This window comes from Poecilia latipinna, unplaced genomic scaffold (assembly GCF_001443285.1).
Source record: "Poecilia latipinna isolate Pla-1442-1.1 unplaced genomic scaffold, P_latipinna-1.0 Scaffold1806, whole genome shotgun sequence".
Taxonomy (NCBI): Eukaryota; Metazoa; Chordata; class Actinopteri; order Cyprinodontiformes; family Poeciliidae; genus Poecilia; species Poecilia latipinna.
In genome coordinates, this window is record NW_015114422.1 from 86,901 (window position 1) to 106,282 (window position 19,382).

Sequence of the window (19,382 nt, forward strand, 5' to 3'; positions counted from 1 at the left end):
GGCTGAGTCACTCAGGGTCTGCCCCATTGACCTCTCTCCTCTGGGTGCCATCCCATACAGGAGGCCGTCTGCGCCGTGGCATGTTTGTTTACGTGTGAATCAGTGGACCCGGGCACTGGACGTTATCTCACGCAGAGTTTGTGAGAAATGCTTGTCGTGTCCGTTGGAGTGTCCTTGATGACACGGCCGTTGGATCGGTTAGTCGGTTCTCCTGTTTATCTATCTGGTGATAGCAAGATGGCCTTCAGAGGGGGGGAAGCTCCTATATATACCAGAGCTCTCAAACATCCCACAGATAGAAGTCGGAAAGCCTCTGCAGCTGTCTCTTCTGCTCTGCTGAACCTTTGCATCCCGGACGTAGGCTAACCTCTTGCTTGTGTTCCCAGTTATTTTTAACACTTTATTTTTCAGTTTAACGTGTCAGAAACTCCTACAAAGCAAAATGCTGCCCGCAACTTTCAAACTGTGTGCTGGCATCTCCTATCGGCACATGTGGAACATGACAGGTGAGTGAACGAATCCCACTGGGCTGACAATCAGCTGCCTTGACCTACTTCTCTACCGCCTGTTTGACTTCCTGGTTGTATCCACACTTTTTCCACCTGAGGTCTGCATGAACAAACGAAAGAACGCTGAGCAGAGCCAAATGCGTTCTTACGTTTTTCTCGCAGTTTCACCTGTAAATGTGATGTCCTCCTGTTTTCCAGGTCTTAGAAGAAATGCCCTGGCAGCAATCCATCATGAGCTGAACAGGCTGGCGGGTCCAGGCCCCAGCAACTGGATCAGTCAAGTCCGCAGACGGAGCTCTCTCCTCAGTGAGTTGGGGGGGTTTGTTGCCTGTTTTATTTTACCTTTGTTTTTTGTCCAGGTAAAGCTTAGTGATAAATGGTGTGTCATTTTCAAGAGAGACATGTTTTAAGAGAATATTGATACACATTGGCAGGAATGCAGTATCAAATTTTGGACCCTTTGTTTTTTAGCCATGTTGCTCAGTCCAAATTCTCACTTGATTCATTTCTTTCCCACATATTTTCCCCATGATATTTAGATAAAGATTTTTAACTTATATGTGGAGAAAATGCCCAATTGTTACCCCACAGCAATGTTTGATGCACCTTTTACTTTGTATTTGCTGAAAATGTAGATTGTTAGATTGTCAAGATTATTGTTGGGAATTTGGAAAACATCAGGCTGAGCACCTAGATGCATTACAGTCTCTGAGGTTTCTAGTTGTCGCACTGAATTTACAAAGCTACAACACATGTCATCCCAGACCTGTGGAGTTGGAGATAACACATGCTTTCTGCTTAAGGCTCTCGCATTCAGGAGGAGGAAGTGTACAACGATGAAGAAATGTCCTACGTGAAGCAAGGAGAGGATGCACTGCAGAAAGCCATCAGCATCCTCAGCGAACAGGACGGCTGGACGGTGGAAACCGTAGCTGTGAGTACAATGCAGAAGCCAAGCTTTCACTGAAGTTTAAATTAACTTTGGGTGTAATGGATACAACTCTCGGACAGAAGCGATCCATCTTATTTGGCGAGGGAGATGACTGCTGGATCTCTTCCCACATTTCTGCAGGCAAACGGAGACAAGGTTCTGAGCAAGGTCTTGCCAGACATTGGGAAGGTGTTCAAACTGGAAGTGGTGATGGAGCAACATCCCGACAACCTGTACGAAGAGCTGGTGGAAAAAATGGAGCAAATGGGAGACTGGAACCCCAACGTCAAACAAGTCAAAGTAAGACGGAAATATTTTACTAGGGATGACTCCGGAAACAGTGCACAGGTCTTAAACTCATGGTCGTTGGTAACGTTTTAAACCGGGATGTCCCAGATTCTTCAAAAGATTGGACAGGACACCATGGTGACCCACGAAGTGTCAGCAGAGACCCCAGGCAACGTGGTGGGACCGAGGGACTTTGTGAGCGTCCGCTGTGCCAAACGTCGAGGCTCCACCTGCTTCTTGGCTGGAATGTCCACTCAGCATCCGAAAATGCCAGAGCAGAAAGGTGTAATCAGGTAAACAAATGAGGTGGATCATCTGCCTGGTGTACTGGCACACAAGATTGTCGTTCAGATTTGTTCAAATCAGGTCTAATTTGTCACATCTTGCAGAGCCGAGAATGGGCCTACCTGTATCGTGATGAAGCCTTGTGCTGAAGACCCAAATAAGACTAAGTTCACCTGGCTGCTGAGCCTAGATCTAAAGGTACATCAGAATACTGGAATCACAAACCTAAACTAAAAACTGTGTTCAAAAGCCACGGGAGTCTGTCTAATCCCAGATTTGTCTTTGTTCTCTGTAGGGCTGGATCCCAAAGACAATTATAAACAAAGTGCTCTCGCAGACGCAGGTGGACTTTGCCAGCCACCTCAGAAACAGGATGGCGAATAACGTTTCCATGGAGACGGCTCACGCCTGCTGACACGAGACGCCTCTTGAGCCAACAGAGAGAGAGAAACTTCTGCTCATCAAAAAAATCTCTTCTAAATCTGCTTAGAGTCACTGAAAAAGTAGACACTCCAGTGAGTTTTAGCAAGATCCTGGGAAGATTGTGCTTTACTGAAATCTTTAGAAAAATCTCAGCACTTTTCATTAAAAACAGAATGAGTTAAACACACATAATCACAACGCTGTTGTTGATAAGCCTATAAAATTTTATATATTTTTTTTTTATTTGACATATGTGCACTGTGTGCACTTCTACCTGATATGGGCAATTGTCAAGCAAAGAAGAGAGTTTTGGTATTCGCCCTGTAAAATTGTATCAACACAGTTAAGAAATACTCAGATTTCCCAATCAAACGCAGTTATGCTCAGATGTAAACTTTTTGCACTTAACATTTAATGGACTTTAAATTACAAAAAAAAAAGTAAACACCAACAGGGAGTGCACTATATGTGAAATACAGCCTGTTGTTATTTTCAGCTGCTATACCTTTCAGTGTAACCCAGTTCTTAATCTATAATCATGCATCACTTAACAGAAGTCAAGACTCAGGGTAGTCATAGCATTTTCCCCTATGTAATACATATATTTCTTAACTGACCCAAGCATCAGCCCTTACTGACGAGTCTCTTTCAGTATCAACCAAACTAATTTCCTTGCCCCTGTTTGTGAAAATGCACTTTTATTTCTGCATGTTATTTATTGATTTTTCCATAGTTGCAGCGACTGCAGGGTGTCACTGATATTTATGCTTTCAGAGAAGAAGTTTTAATAATTGTGTTGGATTAGAACTGAATAAAGTCTTGTTGAACATATATCTGGTCGTATGTTTAATTTAAACACGCACACACACACACACACACACACACACACACACAAACATATAAATATATATATATTAGTTTAGCAAGCATACTTGTTTGCACTATGCACTAGACTAAAAGGGGCTGATCACAAAGTTTTACAATTGGTGTATGTAAAAAAAGAAAATAAATGTAGGGGAACATGCACACGTCTTTGATTTTAAAATATAAAAAGAAAACTTTTGATTTTTATTGTTAACATGACAAAATGCAACACAAACTCCTAAGAGGTTTTTGTAGAACAGAATATGCAAAATTAGTTGGTCCTCCGGTTATTCACAAGTAAAAAACTAACTGGAATGCTAGCCTTAGAACTCAGATTGGAGAGTTCACTTTGTTTCTTCTGCTATTAGACAGGAAAGGAAGTGGAACGATTTAATGACTTTCCTTAAAATTCTGTAAAAAAGTTGATCATCAAAAGCACTGCCCTCCTTTCTGATGGCCTTTCACTGCTGGTTTTGCCAGAATGAGCAGGTGGTTGGCCTTTCAGATGTGTGAGGAGCCCAGCAGCTACAGCAGCTCAATCTGAGCCAGCAGTACATTCCCCATGATCAAGTAACTCAGAGTTTTCATTCCAAACAGGAAATCTGTCCCTCATTACTGCCCGTTATGTAACACGTTGCCAAATTTGTGTAGCTTTGTTCAATCCAAAATGTTTTGCAACGGATAATTTTCTTGGACACAGCGCAGACAAACGGGGCCAGAATGAGTCACGGTGTAGGACTCTCACTTCCCGTCTCACAGAAGTTCTCTATGATCCCGCTTCATATCTGTGTGATTATGTTGTATCACTAAAGCTCAAAAACGTTCTTTGAACCTGGAACTGAGATTTCAGGATCAAGGGCTTCTTTTCTTCTCCCTTTTTCCGCAAACCTTATCAAACGATTGGGTTCCTGACAAACATGGGGATTGATATTCACTCCCAAATGTTAAGTGGGACATACATGTCGGCGTTTAAGCGCCAAGTCCTCCTTTATTTAATACTTTTCTCGAAAGAATGTTCCACAGGCAAATGCCCTAAAAATGAAAGCAAAAGCAGATGTGATCAGACTGGAGGAGATTCACAGAACGTGCTCCATTACTGGTGCAATGAGGTGGAGATGTGGGAAAAACCTGACCCTGGACCAGAGAAGGGAAATAATTTCTTTGCAAAGAAGTCGTGCAATGAGAGACAGACAAAACAAGCTTTCTGGCAGCCATACTAAATCCTTGGCAGTGATGCCAGCATTGATTAATTAATTTTTCTTTTCCTGTCCTGAGGTGAATATGGGCACATTCTGAGGAACACATGTTAATAAAGCCTTGATAAAAAGATAAGACGATTCCAGTATCTTATAGTACATGGTAAACGTATTGCAGATTACGTAGGTTGTGGAGTGGCATGTTCGTTAGTTCTGTTGCCTTGCAGCAAGAAGGTCCTGGATTTGAATCCTTGCCTGGGGTCTTTCTGTGTGGAGTTTGTGTTTTCTCCATCTCCAAGCATGGGGTTACTGTAGGTACTCTGGCTTCCTCCCACAGTCAAAAACATGTATGTAAGGTTTCTCTGTCTCTCTGAATCACCCCAAACCTCCTTTGCCCTATTACTATTACAGATACACAATTAGAAAATGGATGGAATAATAATAACATCTTTTGACCAAAATGGATGGAGCTTCCTTGTAACAGAACTGAAATTAGAAAAAAAAAATACTAAACAGAACTGTAAAAATCCCAGTAAGGAAAAAGTATGTGTTTGGGTCTTCGCATAGTAAGTTAACCTTAACAGAGGGAAAAAGAAAAAAAAATTAAAAAGTACAAAATGTATATTCTAGAAATTCAATGAATAATAATGCCTCACTAACACAACTAACACCAAGAGAGTTAATTTCTGAAGGTAAGATATTGATAGGACAATATATCCTTACATTACAGATACCGAACCACCCCTTTAAGATGAAAATAGAACCATAATTTCACTTTTAACTTCAGGAACAGGCTTTGAAAATAGGGGCACTTACTGTGGAAGAGAGGCTGGTTTCTACACATCTCATCAGTGCGTTAAATCGCTGACGTAAAGACCGAGAAAGACATTGGGAAAGGGTTGTTTTAGGAATTTGTCATAGATACTCTACCTTAGCTCCCAGAAAGCAATGACGTAATGAATTTAGTCGTTGACAGGAAACTACAATTCCCAGGATGCACTTGAAATTGCTGTGGCTACTGAACGGGGGAAGGGAAGCTGAGATTGGAGGGAGAAACAATCAGAAACTCAGGTACTTTTTGCACGCTTCTTATCGTATAGTATGGCTGGACATTTCTTTGCATGTCATGTGTTGAGCGTGTTTCATAGACAATAAAGTCTGAAGTAGATTTAATAAGCGCCTTGTTGTCGGATTTGGAGATTGACTCCATCTCCGTTACAGTTCAGTAGAGCTCCAGCTAGCCCCGTTAGTTAGTTAGCCTGGCAGCTGGCTTTTCTTTTCTGCGCTTAGTGGGAAATGGCTGCTTAACTACTCGTAGTATTTACGTCAAAAAATATTTAGAATTTTGCCAGAGACTTTCGACGGGCTTGCATAGTGAAAATGTAGTTTGTTACGCTCTCGGTTTGCGATAAAGCTGTAGCTGCGTCTTTGTGCCAGCGGGGCTGCTAGCTTTCTGGTTGCTAGCTGACGGCAGACCGACCGCTGCTGGGGCTGGAGCTGTCACCGCCTCTGTAGGAGACTGTCAGCGCAGAAACTCAGCTCAATGAACACTTCTGACATGGCGCTGTGCGTTCACTCTGCAATACTTTGACTTTTAAACGATTAACACGTTTCGCTACTGTGCTGAGCTGTTGGTTACAATAAAATAGTAAAACAACAAATGTGCACGAGGAAAGCTGTATGCAAATACAAACATAATGATAAAATGTGAAGTACAACTCTTTTGTAATTTGGTAATAAACACGTTATGCTACTATATTTTATAATAAGTTACTATTAATACTGTTGGAACCAGAAGTTTACATACTCCGAATAAAATGACACATTTTTCTCAATGTCTGAAGTTAAATCGGACCAAACCTCTCCTGTTTTCGGTTACCAACTACTTGCTAAACGCCACCGAAATGAAAGAAATAATGTATGTATTTAGCAATATCTTCAATATAGTCCAGAAAAGATTATCATGATTAATTGATTATTGATATAATCATAAATGTATTTGGTAATAAATTAATCATTAACTGGAGAATACAGACTCAAAAGGGCAATTTGCTGAAAAGACAACATATTCAGAGCAGAAATTAAGCCATGATTGTACAAAATATATATACATTTGCATTTAAGAATAAATAAAAAGCTTTTTTGTCTAGAAATATGGTAATGTTTTTAAAGTCAAGAGGACACAGGACTCCCAAAGTGGCATAGTTTTAGCTTCACCCAGTTCAGATTCTGTAAAGAAATCTCCTATTAAGCACATTTTCCTGTCCAGTTACTAATCGGTACTGTAAATGATCATTCGTTCATTACAGGACTATTACGTTACTGCATTTTAAGCAATAATTTGTTTATTTCCTCATTAAAAAATAATTGACGTACTTATTTAGATCTTTTAATGTGTTTCTAATATTGTTTTTTTTTTAGGTTTAAATAGTTAAATCTGCAGAAAATGCCATTTAAAAAATGGCTTAGTAATACAAATAACCAGTTACTAAAATAATCATTAGTTGAATCTCTACTTCAATATTATAATTTTACATACATGTTCTCAGTATTTAGTAGTCTTGCCTTTGAACTGCATCACTTGGGTCAAACATTTTGGGTTTTCTTCCACAATCTTCTCTCTGTAGTTGTGTGTGTGTGTGTGTGTGTGTGTGTGCGCGCGTGTGTGCTGTGTTACAGCATTTACATCTCATATTTTAGCAAAAATTTCTGATATGGCTTTTAACATATCTCTTGTTACAGTTGTAATAATGCTATTTATTACATATTTGTATAATTAATTATTGTGATTTTTATGCATAGTGTAGACTGAAGCAAAAGAGTGGAGAGCACTGTAACATTTTCACTAGCTTGTTGTTTAGTTTGGCTGTCTGCTGTGGTAGACCCCACAGTCAGCTGTACACCTTTCATATTTGGGTGTAATATTGTTGTTCCTTCCATATCAAATAATTATTACTCTTATTATACTTTTCAGATACTGCGTGCCTCCTCCTTTGGAGTTGGGCCGTACAAGAACTTTTTCTACATGACCCACACTGCAATATCTTCTTGGCTTCTCCACTGCAGCTGAGCTCACACAACAACCCAGCTTTTGACAAACTGCATTTGCTCTGGGTGCCAGAATCATGACGGTTCTTGGACGGGGAGAGCCCAGCCCCGAGAAGCAGCAGCATCATGCAGCTTCTGTTTGCCTGTGGTGGGGCTGAGCCGCCGAGGAGAGGAAGGAGGCAGGGTTTCATGACACTACGCGCCGATTCTGAGAAGAGCTCGTCGACTTGCATACGCACGTTCTCCCGCGATCGAGGCCTGTGAAACCACCTGAACTCGGCTGCAGACAAGAAAAGAAAAAAAAAAAAAAAACGAGATCATCCAGACAATATGGATCGCAGTGACGTTTCTGTGAAGTCCGGCTGTTGACATGAAGATCTCTGCGCATGCGAGGAGAAAATGAGAAAAGTGTAGATAGAGACTTTGAGTCCCTCCAGGTGTGCACTACAGAAACCATGCTGGCGTTTGCCCCGACTCCCCAGCCCATCTCCGTTCATGACTTTGGGAGCCTTTAGAGGCCACGATCGGGAGCGACATCAACAGTCAACACGATTACATGCAATGGAAGAAAACATTGACGTCACATCACACACAGAGGTACCTTCGTTTCACCCTCTTCTTCTTTTCAATCCAAGCTTTAATCTCATTGTGGTGTTTGGGCTTACGCTAATTTAACACCATTAGGAGCACCTGCTATGTTGCTCAACAAAACCGAGCGGAGTTCGCTCTTCTTCCGCCTTATTCCAAGTGTCCCCTTCCAGCGGGGAACATTTTCTCTCCAGGCGTCGTCTTGATCGGTTCTGAATTTAAAAAAAAATATATATGTTTCTTTAAAGCAGGTTGCCACCATTGCTGAAATCACAGCCTGAGGTCAGCTAATGTCTCTCTTGCCTTAGCTGTAATCTCTGATCTGGCTTGCTCGGCAGGTTGCTGCAGTGGCAGCTGACATCGCATTTCTCTTATCCCTAACTTGGTTTTGCAGCCATAACATTACCTCCAGCAGCCTGGCCTCTATCCTTGCGCGGTGCAGCGCTTGCAGACGGTCGGATAATCATATCATTAATGCTGCACGGCTTTTGAGTGAAAGTTTTTACAAAAAGAAAAAAGAAAAGTGAGGGGGTCATTAACTCGGGCTGCTGTCTTTGCAGGAAGTTTTATTAGTTGCAAAAACGAGTTATGGTAAATGTAGCACTTCTACTTTTTTTCTTCCCTCCAAGATTGGAAAAGAGTTTTCAGGCAATATATTAAATCATAATATGAGATCTGCTTTCATAATGACTCTCACTAGTTTATGCGTCGTTTGTTTTATTTTTGTATTTAAGCTCATTTGTTCTTCTTGTCAGGGTCTGAATGGTTTGTCACATGAACGGAAGCCTGTAGAGGACATCACCAATGGACATTCCACCTACAAGCCTGTAAGCTGCAAGCCACTTCTCTCTGATCCCATGTAATTAATTGTTGCTAGGAAGCCTAAGTCACCGGCGTGAACTCCTGTTTTTGTGCAGGTCATTAATGGAGTGGCCATAGGTCACAATGGGAAAGACCACACCAACGGCAACGCACCTTTCAGATCTCTGCCGGTAATAAAGCTTTGTTAAACAACTACAGCGCTGGTCAGAAGTTTACATACACTTGTCATCAGCATGAATGTTGTGAAATTTGAGCTTTTAATTACATCCTTGTATTTCTTTGCACGCTAATATTTAGAGAAGTATTCCTTATCGAGTTGCAGAGAAACGACATATTTTTTGTTGCCAAGAACAAGATTCTTGGGCAATTTTGGTGTGACCTCACTTCTTATCTGAAAAGGTAGAGCCTGTTTAACCTTGTTCGCTGGTACTGACATCATGACTTTTGGCATAATTTCCTTAATGTTCATTATTTTTAAGGTCAGATCCATCACGGATGCTTAGCCGGGCGAATACTGTGTAAAGGTTTGAATGCATATATGGATGCAAGCAGAACAAAAAGAGATTGTAGATCCCAGCGCTGGGCATTCTGGGTAATTGCAACCAAAACAAACATCTGAGTCCAGATCTAATGGGAGAAATATTCTGTGGACAGAAGAGGAATCCTACAACAACTAAAATATGACTTTGTCCCATTCTTGTTTACATTTCACGAAGAAGGAAGTTGCGTCCATGTTTTCTTCAAAGGTTTTCATGTCGTTTTCTTCAGTAGTTCTTGGTGCAGCGCCTCCACAGGCGAGGAGGTGAACAGGTTTTTCAAAGAGTTTGTTTTGTTTGACGCTGTAAATATAAGAAATGTTGCAATTTTGAACTGGAGACCCCTTGGTCAAAATGGTAATCGCCTCCCAAGGTGGTGCTGAAGATCCTGTGGGACTTTCAGGTTCAAACAGACTAAATGAGAATGGCCCACCAACCAAATAAAACAATTAAAACAATGCTAAATTCATTCTGATCAGGAGTGAGTGTAAATATCTGACAAATACTACTTACAGTAGTAGGATTTATGTAATACGGTATGCATTTATGGTTTAGATTTCAGCACTGAAGCAAAATGGCATCCTGCAGAACCTGACGGCAGGTGGAGACAAGCCCAGTCCCACAGGTAAATAACACACACATACCTTTTCATACCTGAATAGGTGTTTATGCTAAATATTGTGCAGTTGTTTTTGGCAGAGCTTTGGAAAAAGTGAGTCTCATCAAATGAAGAGTGCAGCGCTTCTCCTGGTTGAAGGCTGCAGTGAAGTTATGATTTGTTTGTCCCATTTTTTTTTTTGTTTTTTTTTACAGAAGAGCAAGAAGATGCTGATCTGGAAAAGGCCAGGCAAGAGTGGGAGGCTCTAGATAACATCCAACCAGGTCAGCTGCCTCGCATTGCCTCACCTGTCTGAGTCAGGAGGGGGAAAAAAAATCAGTTTTGATGTGAACTGTAAGTTGGAAGCAATTAAATTAACCCAAGGAGACGGCATGGATAAAACACTGAACTGATTTATTAAAGGTATCTAGAAAATGATTACTGATGGATTACATTGCCTTGTTTCGCCAAAGGTTTGTTCACAATAACTAGGAAAGGCTGGGCGTGTGGAGATTTGTGTAGGTTTCTCAGATTCTTTCACTAACTGCCTCAACAGCTCTAACTGAGGACTCGAACCCAACCCCGCTCATCTCCTTCAATGAAGCTCTACAGTACTTCCAGACCACAGACCTTGGGGACTTGCTGGTAAGAAATGCAATATTTTACTGTGTGTCACACATCTCAGCTGCAGGTGTGTATTTGACATCATTTCTTTTTTAAAAGATTAATTATTCTTCAACCAGGCAGTTTTCTTGTTTGTTTCTTTTTATCCTAAGAAAGACCTCTTATCTGACAGTTCACACTGCTCTCCAGTGGCCAGCCCTTCAGTAAACATTTTTTATTGTTGTGCTTTACTGCTGTTGTAAGCAAATAAAAAAAAAAATTAAAAAAAGTAAATGTAAGCAATGTTGATTTGGGGGAAAACAAAGTCCAGCTGATTTTCTGAGAGACCATGGAAAACCTTCAAGTATTCGCAGTGGATTCTAATTCTTGCATTAATGTTAAATGTGTGCAGTGTCATTAGAGTGATGACGTGTTAAATATGAGAATTAGTTATTTAGTGTTTGTCGTCCCCACCTAAAACCCTCCATCTGCAGAAAAACATCCAGCCAACTATTCGCAGGACCGGTCTGGCTGCGATCGCACACTTCCTGTTCGGACCGCCGCGACTGCACAGGGAGCTCCTGGAGGAGAGGGATCTTGTCTTTGCCATTGCACAGTGTGAGTGTGTGCGTGTGTGTGTGTGTGTGTGTGATTTGCCACAGTTACAGCCATAAATCCACAGTTTGTCTTATAAAGAAATGGCTTGATCTCTCTGTTTGTGTGTGTGTAGGTCCTGTGGATAACAGCCAAACAGTCCACATGCGTGTCCTGCAGACCATACATAAAAGGCTGATTGGAGCCAGGCTGGACTGTCCTCGCTACGGTCCGCACTGGGAAAACATTGGCTTTCAGGGTTAGCTATTTGATCATACATCTGGTGTTTTAATTTTGTTGAGAGACTAACTCAACTCGATGAAGTTATTTGATCCATCTTTATCCTAAAACTGGATCACCTGATAAGAGCTTTGTTGTCAAAAAGCTAAACAGCAGTTCCACTAAACAAAGCGACATTACGGTGGTTTGGTGTTTTTCAGGTTCTGACCCGGCCACTGACCTGCGTGGCACTGGGTTTCTTGGACTGATGCACACTCTGTATTTCGTGATGGACCCAGAAACTCTGCCATTGGCGAGAGATATCTACAAGCTGTCGCAGCATCCTACACAGGTGTCTTCAAGTCACGAAACGCAGTCCTAAAACATTTTATTTATGGCAGAGTCTACAGACATCATGCTAGCATTTGATATAAATACAGGAGAATTATTTTGAACTGCAGCTTTGCTAAAAAATTCTGAAATATCTTAACTAGTCTCACCCTGCTTTGTAAATTTGCTTAAGCTTGTGAGATAAAAATAGAGCCTGTGTTGTCTCTCTTATAGTACTTTTCAAGTCTTTAGCAGTTGCATACATATGTGTAGAGATATTGTTTTTATCTTTCACACTGTTATCCTCGAAACAAAGTACCTGCTTCTCATTAAACCATTTGCCTACAATTTTAGTTCTGATTTTTTTTGTAGAACTGGACAAACCAATCAGAGATCAAAATTGGACATATTTCTCTCAACCAGTGATTGAATACAATTTGTAGTGGTGAGCGGTTTAACAAAGATATTTCCCCTTTTAAGCAACCTTCAGTGAAACTGAAAAAATTTGCCAGTTTCTAGAGAAAACTTCAAAGTATGAAGGAATGTATGAGACTTTTGCATAATGCATTACTTAATGTGTATTTTTTGTTGTTGTAGAACTTCCCTTTCTGTGTGATGTCAATCAACATGACCCGCATTGCTTTGCAAGTCCTGAGAGAGGAGGCCCTGTCCAAGTGAGTCACACCTCTGCTACCTTCGTTTTTGTTTTATCTGCTTTGCACTGATCAACAAAATGACAGAAACTCTTGTAGAACATCGGATCTCAAAGGGAGGATGAAATCAGGCTGGGGTGATTATTTGGAACGATGCCATATCCCTCGTCATTCATCAAAAACAAAGTGAAGTTGAGATGTCACGATGTCATTGCAGCTCCTTTTAGAAAAATATTAATCATTGCTTTACTTAAATTAATAAAGCCGTCAGATTTGTTTCTGGAAAGGAATGTGTAAATAAATTATTCTAGATCCAAAACTTAAAAAGGGTTCTGCATGGGTCGCCTTATTAGAAGTCATTTTTAGGTGTCAATTGGAGAAGAAAAAGAAAACATCTCTAATCAATAAATTGATTTTTCTTTGAAAATGCTTCACGTATTAAGCTAAGTTTATTAAATTAATTAAAAGCAGATTATGTTGGTGCAGCAAAGTTTGCCTTCAGTAAAAGTCACTGGTCCTTGCAAAAAAAAAGCAAAAAACGTGGTTATTTAAAGACACATACTTTGTGTTGTAGCCATTTTTTATCTACTGTAAGAAGATTTTACTTTGTGATAATTTTGCCTCCATCTACATCAAACACTTGAGCTGTGGCTGCCAAATTTGTATCATTCTTGAACTTAAAGTCAGGGGCCACACACAAAGGGTCCATGAGCTGCAAGTGGCCCCCAGGCCACCCTTTGGACATCCTTGACCTAAATTGTGTTGAACCATCAGGCCACACTCATGAATGCTCCGTTCTGTGGGTCCATCTTCATTAAGAGTAAAGTAAATTTTTAATAACATTTCAATCACAAGGACTACTTGGATTCAGCGACGTTATCGTTTAAGTTCAATATGTGTCGCCTCTGACGGCTCCCCTTTCCCGTGTCTGTGTCAGGGAGTGCAATCGTCGTCAGCAAGTGGTCGGTGTGCTCAATGAGTTTTACGTTGCCACATTTCTCCACATCTACCAGCTGTGGAAGACCCAACAGAAGACGATTGCTGACTCTGGCTTCGTGCTAAAAGGTAAAAACAGTAGCTGTTTTCTTTTTTTTTTGTTTGGTTTTTCACATTTACCAAGCAGCTAAGAAGCATTAAAAATGCAGTTTCAGTCTGGATGAAAACTGGCTGCCATAAATAGTTTTGCACATAAACAAAATCAACAGAAATGTATTTATTAATGTTCTGTTACGCAAGTCCCTGGCTTCATATTTTTAGCACAATATGCCAGTTTTATCAGTCCTAACTTTCATATTATTTTGTAAAATGTCTTGCTTTTCTTTTTACAAACATGTTTGATTTTACTTAGTTGAGCATTCCTTCGTTTTCTTGTGACGCGTAGAAGTGGAGCTGTTTGCCAAAAAGAACCCCAAGCAGATGCTGCGCCGACTGGAGGTCTTCCTGAAGGAGAGGCAGGCGGGTGGGATCCCCCGTGGGACGTCGCCGGACCCTCAGGCCCAACAGCCCTCTCCCAGCTTGGGGGGCTCCAGAGCTGGGATGGGGCAGGGAAGCAGGGGAAAGGAGATGCACTTCACCGGAGTGTGTGACCTCCCACCGGACATGGAGGGAGAGGCCAGACTTATCTAAACTAGAGTCAGCGTGAGCATGTGTGTGTGTGTGTGTGCGTGCATGAGAGCTATCCTGTCCATGAGTAAGTCCGACACTTGTAAGTGTGAATGGGTCAGTCAAAGCAAGAACAGCTCGGCAGTTGCTGATCCGAGGTCTGCTACCCGGATCGACTCACACACTATTCTTCCTACAATGCTGGGGTGCTGCACTTTCATCAGATTAAGATTGGTGATCCTTCAGAGTTATATATTAATTTATTCTTGAACCTCGGGACGTAGGTCTGTCATATGTATAAAAAAAAAGATCTTTAATGTAAGATGTCATTTAAAGAAAAGAAAAGAGCAAAAGGAAGTGAATATTTGCACTTTTCCGTAGTTGTCGTAGCCAAAATAACAGCTGCCAAATTCCTTTTGTTAAACTTGTCTAGAAGTCCAAAATGTACATGTTCATGTCTGAAGGATTTCTAAGCAAGGAACCATGCAGCAGGAGAGCAGCGCCGTTTAAACCCAAACCGGGTCGAAGACGGTGTGCTGCTGTGCTGAGTGAAAGGAATAAGATGAGAAACCCGGAGAGGTTTTTGAGTTCTTTCGGCAGGGATCAGAAATCATTTGTAGACCGTGTTTATAGAAACCTTAGGCTCGATCTGAAGGTGGAATCGTTTTGCGCTAGGCGACTGAAACACGAGTGGACGTACGGTCCGTATGCGTGGAGGTAAAACCAGTCGAAACAGATCAACTGGATTCAGGTTCAGCAAACTACCCATAAATGGACTTTTAAATATCACTTTTAAAGACGACCTTCTGAAGAACATTTGTCCGTTTGATTCCGATTTCCCAGTTGTGCATAAAAGCGCGTCAGACAGACGTCTTGGTGAACAGCAGAAGTCTTCTATCAGGACATTCGTGAGTCGTCTCGCTTCTTAACGTCTTGCAAAGTAGAGGAAAGAAGACTTTTCATTGGTGTGGGTGTGTGAGTGTTAGGTATGGGCCAGAATGAGATTGTCCAGGTATGATGAGCTTAAGTAAAAAAAAAATAAAAAAATACCATGGAAATGTATCATGGTGTTGACCCCAAAAACTCAAAATGAAAAAACTCTAAAACATGACATAATTTCATTACAGTCTAATGTCAGAACAGAAAAGTCAGTTAATCTTACTTAAAACAGCACTACCTACTTTCCACGCCATAGTGTTTCTCATTTTTTTAAAGAAACTACATCCAAACACTCAAAATTGTCTTTCTTGTTAAAAAAAAAAAAGTGCTGTAACCTTCTTTTAGCCAGCTGACTGGCTGTGTGCAGCAACTTGTGGAGGGGGGCAACAGCGCAGTGGTTTGCTCCTTAAAGCCAGAGAAACCTCCAATCACGCTGCACGTCTTACTAAGAGGACTTTAAACCGTACAAACGATGTGGTGGATGTCTTTTTGCGGTTTTGACGGCAGAACTTTGAGGAACCTTGGTATACCTTGATGCTACAGCCAGCCCATGCCTAGAGTGTGCGCTCGCTCGCTCCCAGACGTAGCCAAGAGTCTGATCTGAACTTTCTCTACATTCCGTTATGAAGCATGTGATTGTAATTTTCTTCTTCTTTCCTTCTTTTTGTTTTTCTGATCAATTGTTCCTTGTGTGTGTGGATGCGTGTGTGTGCGTGTGCGTGTGTGTGTGTGTGTGGGGTGAACTAACTGATCTGATGCTGATGAAGGGTGCCTCTCCTAGGAGATGTATGGTACAGTATGCAATCCTTGCTCTTTCTCTATGATAATCAAAAACACTAGTGCTGTATGATGATAGAAATCGTTCCTAATTTCAGGGTTTGTGCACTCGTGCAAGCGAGTGTGTGTGTGTGTGTGTGTGTGGTGTGAGAGTCATATGAGGAACCGACTACAGATGACGGGGGGGGGAGGAGGAGAAGGTTTCTTTCTTTTGCACACAATAGGCTAGCTTTACCGAGCCCCTGGATCCACTAAGCTGCAGACCCGGTACTGGAGTCAAGCTTAAAATGGTACATTAAGACAAAATGTCATCGAACAAATACTTTAGTGTTCTGCTCTAAGCGGATCAAGCCCGTCGGTGAAGCTGGTCCGGTTCGTATGTGTTCAGGAAACCACCTCCCGTCATGGTAGTCTCAATCTGTAGCATGTTCAGGTAGCTCTAGTACTGTAGCATCCTATAGCCTCCTCCTCTTCGTACAGCTTGTTGATGTCACGTCTCGGTTCCAGTCCGTAGTGTCGATGAGTGTGCAAACTGTTACTACTATAGCACATGCATTTCATAGCTTTCTTCAGCCTCCTCAGTCAGCATGTCGCGCGTTCTGATGGGATGCAGGTCGTCGGCGTTGAGCTTAAACTCAAGGTGGCGATGGTAGACTTGGCACCTTACGGCAGGGGAAATAAGTCCTGAACCGCGGCACCAACAGTTTCCTCGATAAAGAGGACTGTCGACACAAAGTTCAGCTTGGTCCTGGTAGCAACCACAGCGAGTCACACGTACAAGAAATCAAAACACAGTAATGCATTAATTTTATTAGGTTGTAGTTTTTTAAATGTGGAATGACACTGGGAGTAGACATTGAATATGCCAATTAAAATTCACAAAATAAATGGCAAAAAAAAAAAAAAACCTATGTCGGGAAGATGTCTCCTGTATGGAGAAACTAGTTCTGAATCTTAAAAGGTTGTTCATGCACTCTGATTCAGCTCATAGATTTTAATTGGCTTCAAGTTCAGCTTTATGTTTGTCCCTCATTTCTCCTTCAGATTCTTATCAAGAAAGTCCAATTTGGGAGGGCAATGTGTACTTAAAATGTCATCTCAATATTATTATGCTATTTATAGCAACAACATTTTAAAAAATCTATAAGCAAGACAATTATTGCCTGTCCCTATTACTATACATTTTTCATCTTTTCTTATCTCACACTATATTCTCCCAGTATTTCATCTGCTTGGCTAAATGTTCAGTGTGCAAATGTTAAAGAGCTTCAACATGCCTTTTCTTCGGTAGTGGAGTCTTGTGCAGTGAGCGTTCATAGAGGCCTTTGTGGTTAAGTGCATGACTTGTCTTTTTTCAAACACATCCTCCTGATAATTGTCCCAGAGCTCCATGGCAACTCGTCTGACTGTTTGGTCTCATTTTTTATATATTGCGTGTGAACTGTGGCTTCACAGGAACATTCAGAAGTTCAAAAAGGCATCTCTAACCAATGTTTTCACACTTGAAAGAGAGCTAAACGTATGGTAAAATTAATAAACCTTTCTGTAGGCCATCAATTAGGACTAAGACGGTTCTTATAAATTTGCTTCCAGCAGATTTTTCACTTTATTCATGTACTCAAGGCCTATTCCCTGTGTCATTATTACACATGTCTTTATTTATGGATTTCCTTCTATTTATTTATTACTGGGATTGTTACCAGACTTTCCTCTTGCTGTACATCCACTGGATGCAGTCAGATTGTCCTCGCTTCCCTGTTTTCTCTTTGATTTCAAGCCACCGTGTCAAATCAGACCTCCCGCTTTCAGACGATGCAGCATGACGCCTGACGGCATCTTGGAGCACTTTGACACGCTGCTGGCGTCCCTACGTCTTTCTAACCTCTCCAAGCTGTCCTTCGCCATCACCTGTTCCCATTGGTATAACTCAAAGAACGGGCTCATGTAGTTTGCCAGTTATCCGATCGGTGCGGGGCGTTTTGGAGGTGGGAATCGACTGATGAGGAAAATTTGCACTGTTGTAGATATTTGATAAGTGTGTGTGACGTATGCAAGAGGAAGCAGGCCATCTTCAATAGCCATATTGTGATGTTCGTTTTAATCGCCCGGCCCATGAAACGGGCTACGTGAAGTCGGACTCCACCCCCACTCCCCCCCGCCTCGTTCTGAAGTGTACCGCACCATCGCCATGGTCTCGTGTTTAGTTCGAAGACGTTTTTAAGCTGACGAGCAGTGCAGTGTATGTAAATCAGGAAGTTTGTACATAGAGAATTAATGATTGTAACTGTATGATTGTCTGTAGGGCATTATACTGAAACACATTGCTTACCTCAAGACTTGAGACAAATCTTTCTCTCTCTCTCTCTTTCTCTCTTTCTCTCTCTCTCTCTCTCTCCCGTTGTTCGGCCTCCCTCTCAGGCTCGTTTTGCTTCCTTCTACTTTGGCCTATTTTCATACCCAATTGGAAACGTTATATAATTTATACTCGGCACCTAAATATATTAGGCATTTAACACGAAAGCTGGTCAATGTTATATGTATTCTATTTACAGACACTATATAGGCCCAGACGCTCTGATGCGCACCTGCTCCTTGATGAAAAGCCCCTTGTCAAGACGAGCTTTAATTGGCCAATGTCGTTGAAATAAGCTGGTTTTCTTGTGGCTTCAGTGATAGTACAGTATACTTTGGCTGTGATTCGGTGTTTGATGTGAAGAAAACACTTTGGGGGTGGGGGAAGAAACAAAAATCCTGTCTCTTTCAGCACCAGTCACAAACATTTTAATATATGATTGTAAAATAAAAAAAAAATAAAAAAAAACTCAATATAAGCTTCAATTAGCAGTCATAATGCTGTGTATGCTTTGACATTGGTATATATTCAGTGTCCAAACAAAAGGCCAGATTTATCCAGGTTACCAAAACCCTTTTAGTCATCGTAACACATTATATTCTTTTTGCTTTTACCATGGTCTTTTCTGTTCCTTTATTTGAGAAACAAACGATTAACAAACAAAAAAAAACGGGTTCTTGCAGGATGTCGGATGCTCTGAGAGCTGGGGGTCGGGACTTCTGCGTAGTACAGCGGCGGCTCGGCAAATACAATCACTTCTCTCAATATCCTGTTCTTTAATATGGAGGTGTTTTACTGTTGCCGTAGTCTTCATGTCCCTCAGAGCATTGTATGACTATTCTTTGATTGTAGAAGCCCTATTTTATACTGAGAGTTATTTCAGAATACAGTATGTGCTGTTAAACATTAAATGTATTGTATGGAGAAAGCTAAATAAATGCTGTTTAAAAACCACATGCTTCCACTTCCTCTTTTCATCTTAAGTGTCGTCACTCGATCTACCCGTGTCTCAATGAAACGTATTGAAAAAAATTGTTCATTTGTTTCTGTAGCTCAGTTCAGAAAGTGAACGTGCCGGAATATACAGATCATTTTGAGAAGTTTAAGGTCCTGAAGAGACAATCTGAGCCTACTTGACCTTAATCTGATTGAGCCACTCTAAATTGATTTTAATTTTGCGTCTGAAAACATGAAGAACTCAGGTTTGTGATGTTTGATCAGCTT

At 41.2% G+C, this 19,382-nt stretch overlaps 2 protein-coding genes across 3 annotated transcripts; both read left to right on the plus strand.

Moving 5' to 3' along the window:
- The first annotated feature begins 302 nt into the window (after nucleotides 1-302).
- Nucleotides 303-2,873, plus strand: star (steroidogenic acute regulatory protein). The gene is made up of 7 exons (XM_015014328.1): nucleotides 303-506; nucleotides 708-815; nucleotides 1,313-1,443; nucleotides 1,582-1,740; nucleotides 1,837-2,021; nucleotides 2,118-2,211; nucleotides 2,309-2,873. Exons 1-7 carry the CDS (start codon nucleotides 443-445, stop codon nucleotides 2,426-2,428), a joined length of 861 nt encoding a protein of 286 aa, XP_014869814.1. The 5' UTR covers nucleotides 303-442; the 3' UTR covers nucleotides 2,429-2,873.
- Nucleotides 2,874-5,462: 2,589 nt separating this feature from the next.
- On the plus strand, nucleotides 5,463-16,712 carry elmod3 (ELMO/CED-12 domain containing 3). 2 transcript variants are annotated; one of them, XM_015014324.1, is made up of 14 exons: nucleotides 5,463-5,567; nucleotides 7,471-8,141; nucleotides 8,888-8,959; nucleotides 9,050-9,124; nucleotides 10,046-10,115; nucleotides 10,304-10,372; nucleotides 10,645-10,733; nucleotides 11,186-11,309; nucleotides 11,422-11,544; nucleotides 11,726-11,856; nucleotides 12,432-12,508; nucleotides 13,425-13,552; nucleotides 13,869-14,149; nucleotides 15,732-16,712. In XM_015014324.1, the coding sequence occupies exons 2-13, from the start codon at nucleotides 8,040-8,042 to the stop codon at nucleotides 14,111-14,113; spliced, it is 1,305 nt and encodes a 434-aa protein (XP_014869810.1). In that variant the 5' UTR covers nucleotides 5,463-5,567; nucleotides 7,471-8,039; the 3' UTR covers nucleotides 14,114-14,149; nucleotides 15,732-16,712. The 2 variants fall into 2 exon arrangements, with proteins under 2 accessions (XP_014869810.1, XP_014869811.1); XM_015014325.1 differs by having other exon boundaries at nucleotides 13,869-14,124; nucleotides 15,717-16,712.
- Nucleotides 16,713-19,382: the final 2,670 nt, after the last annotated feature.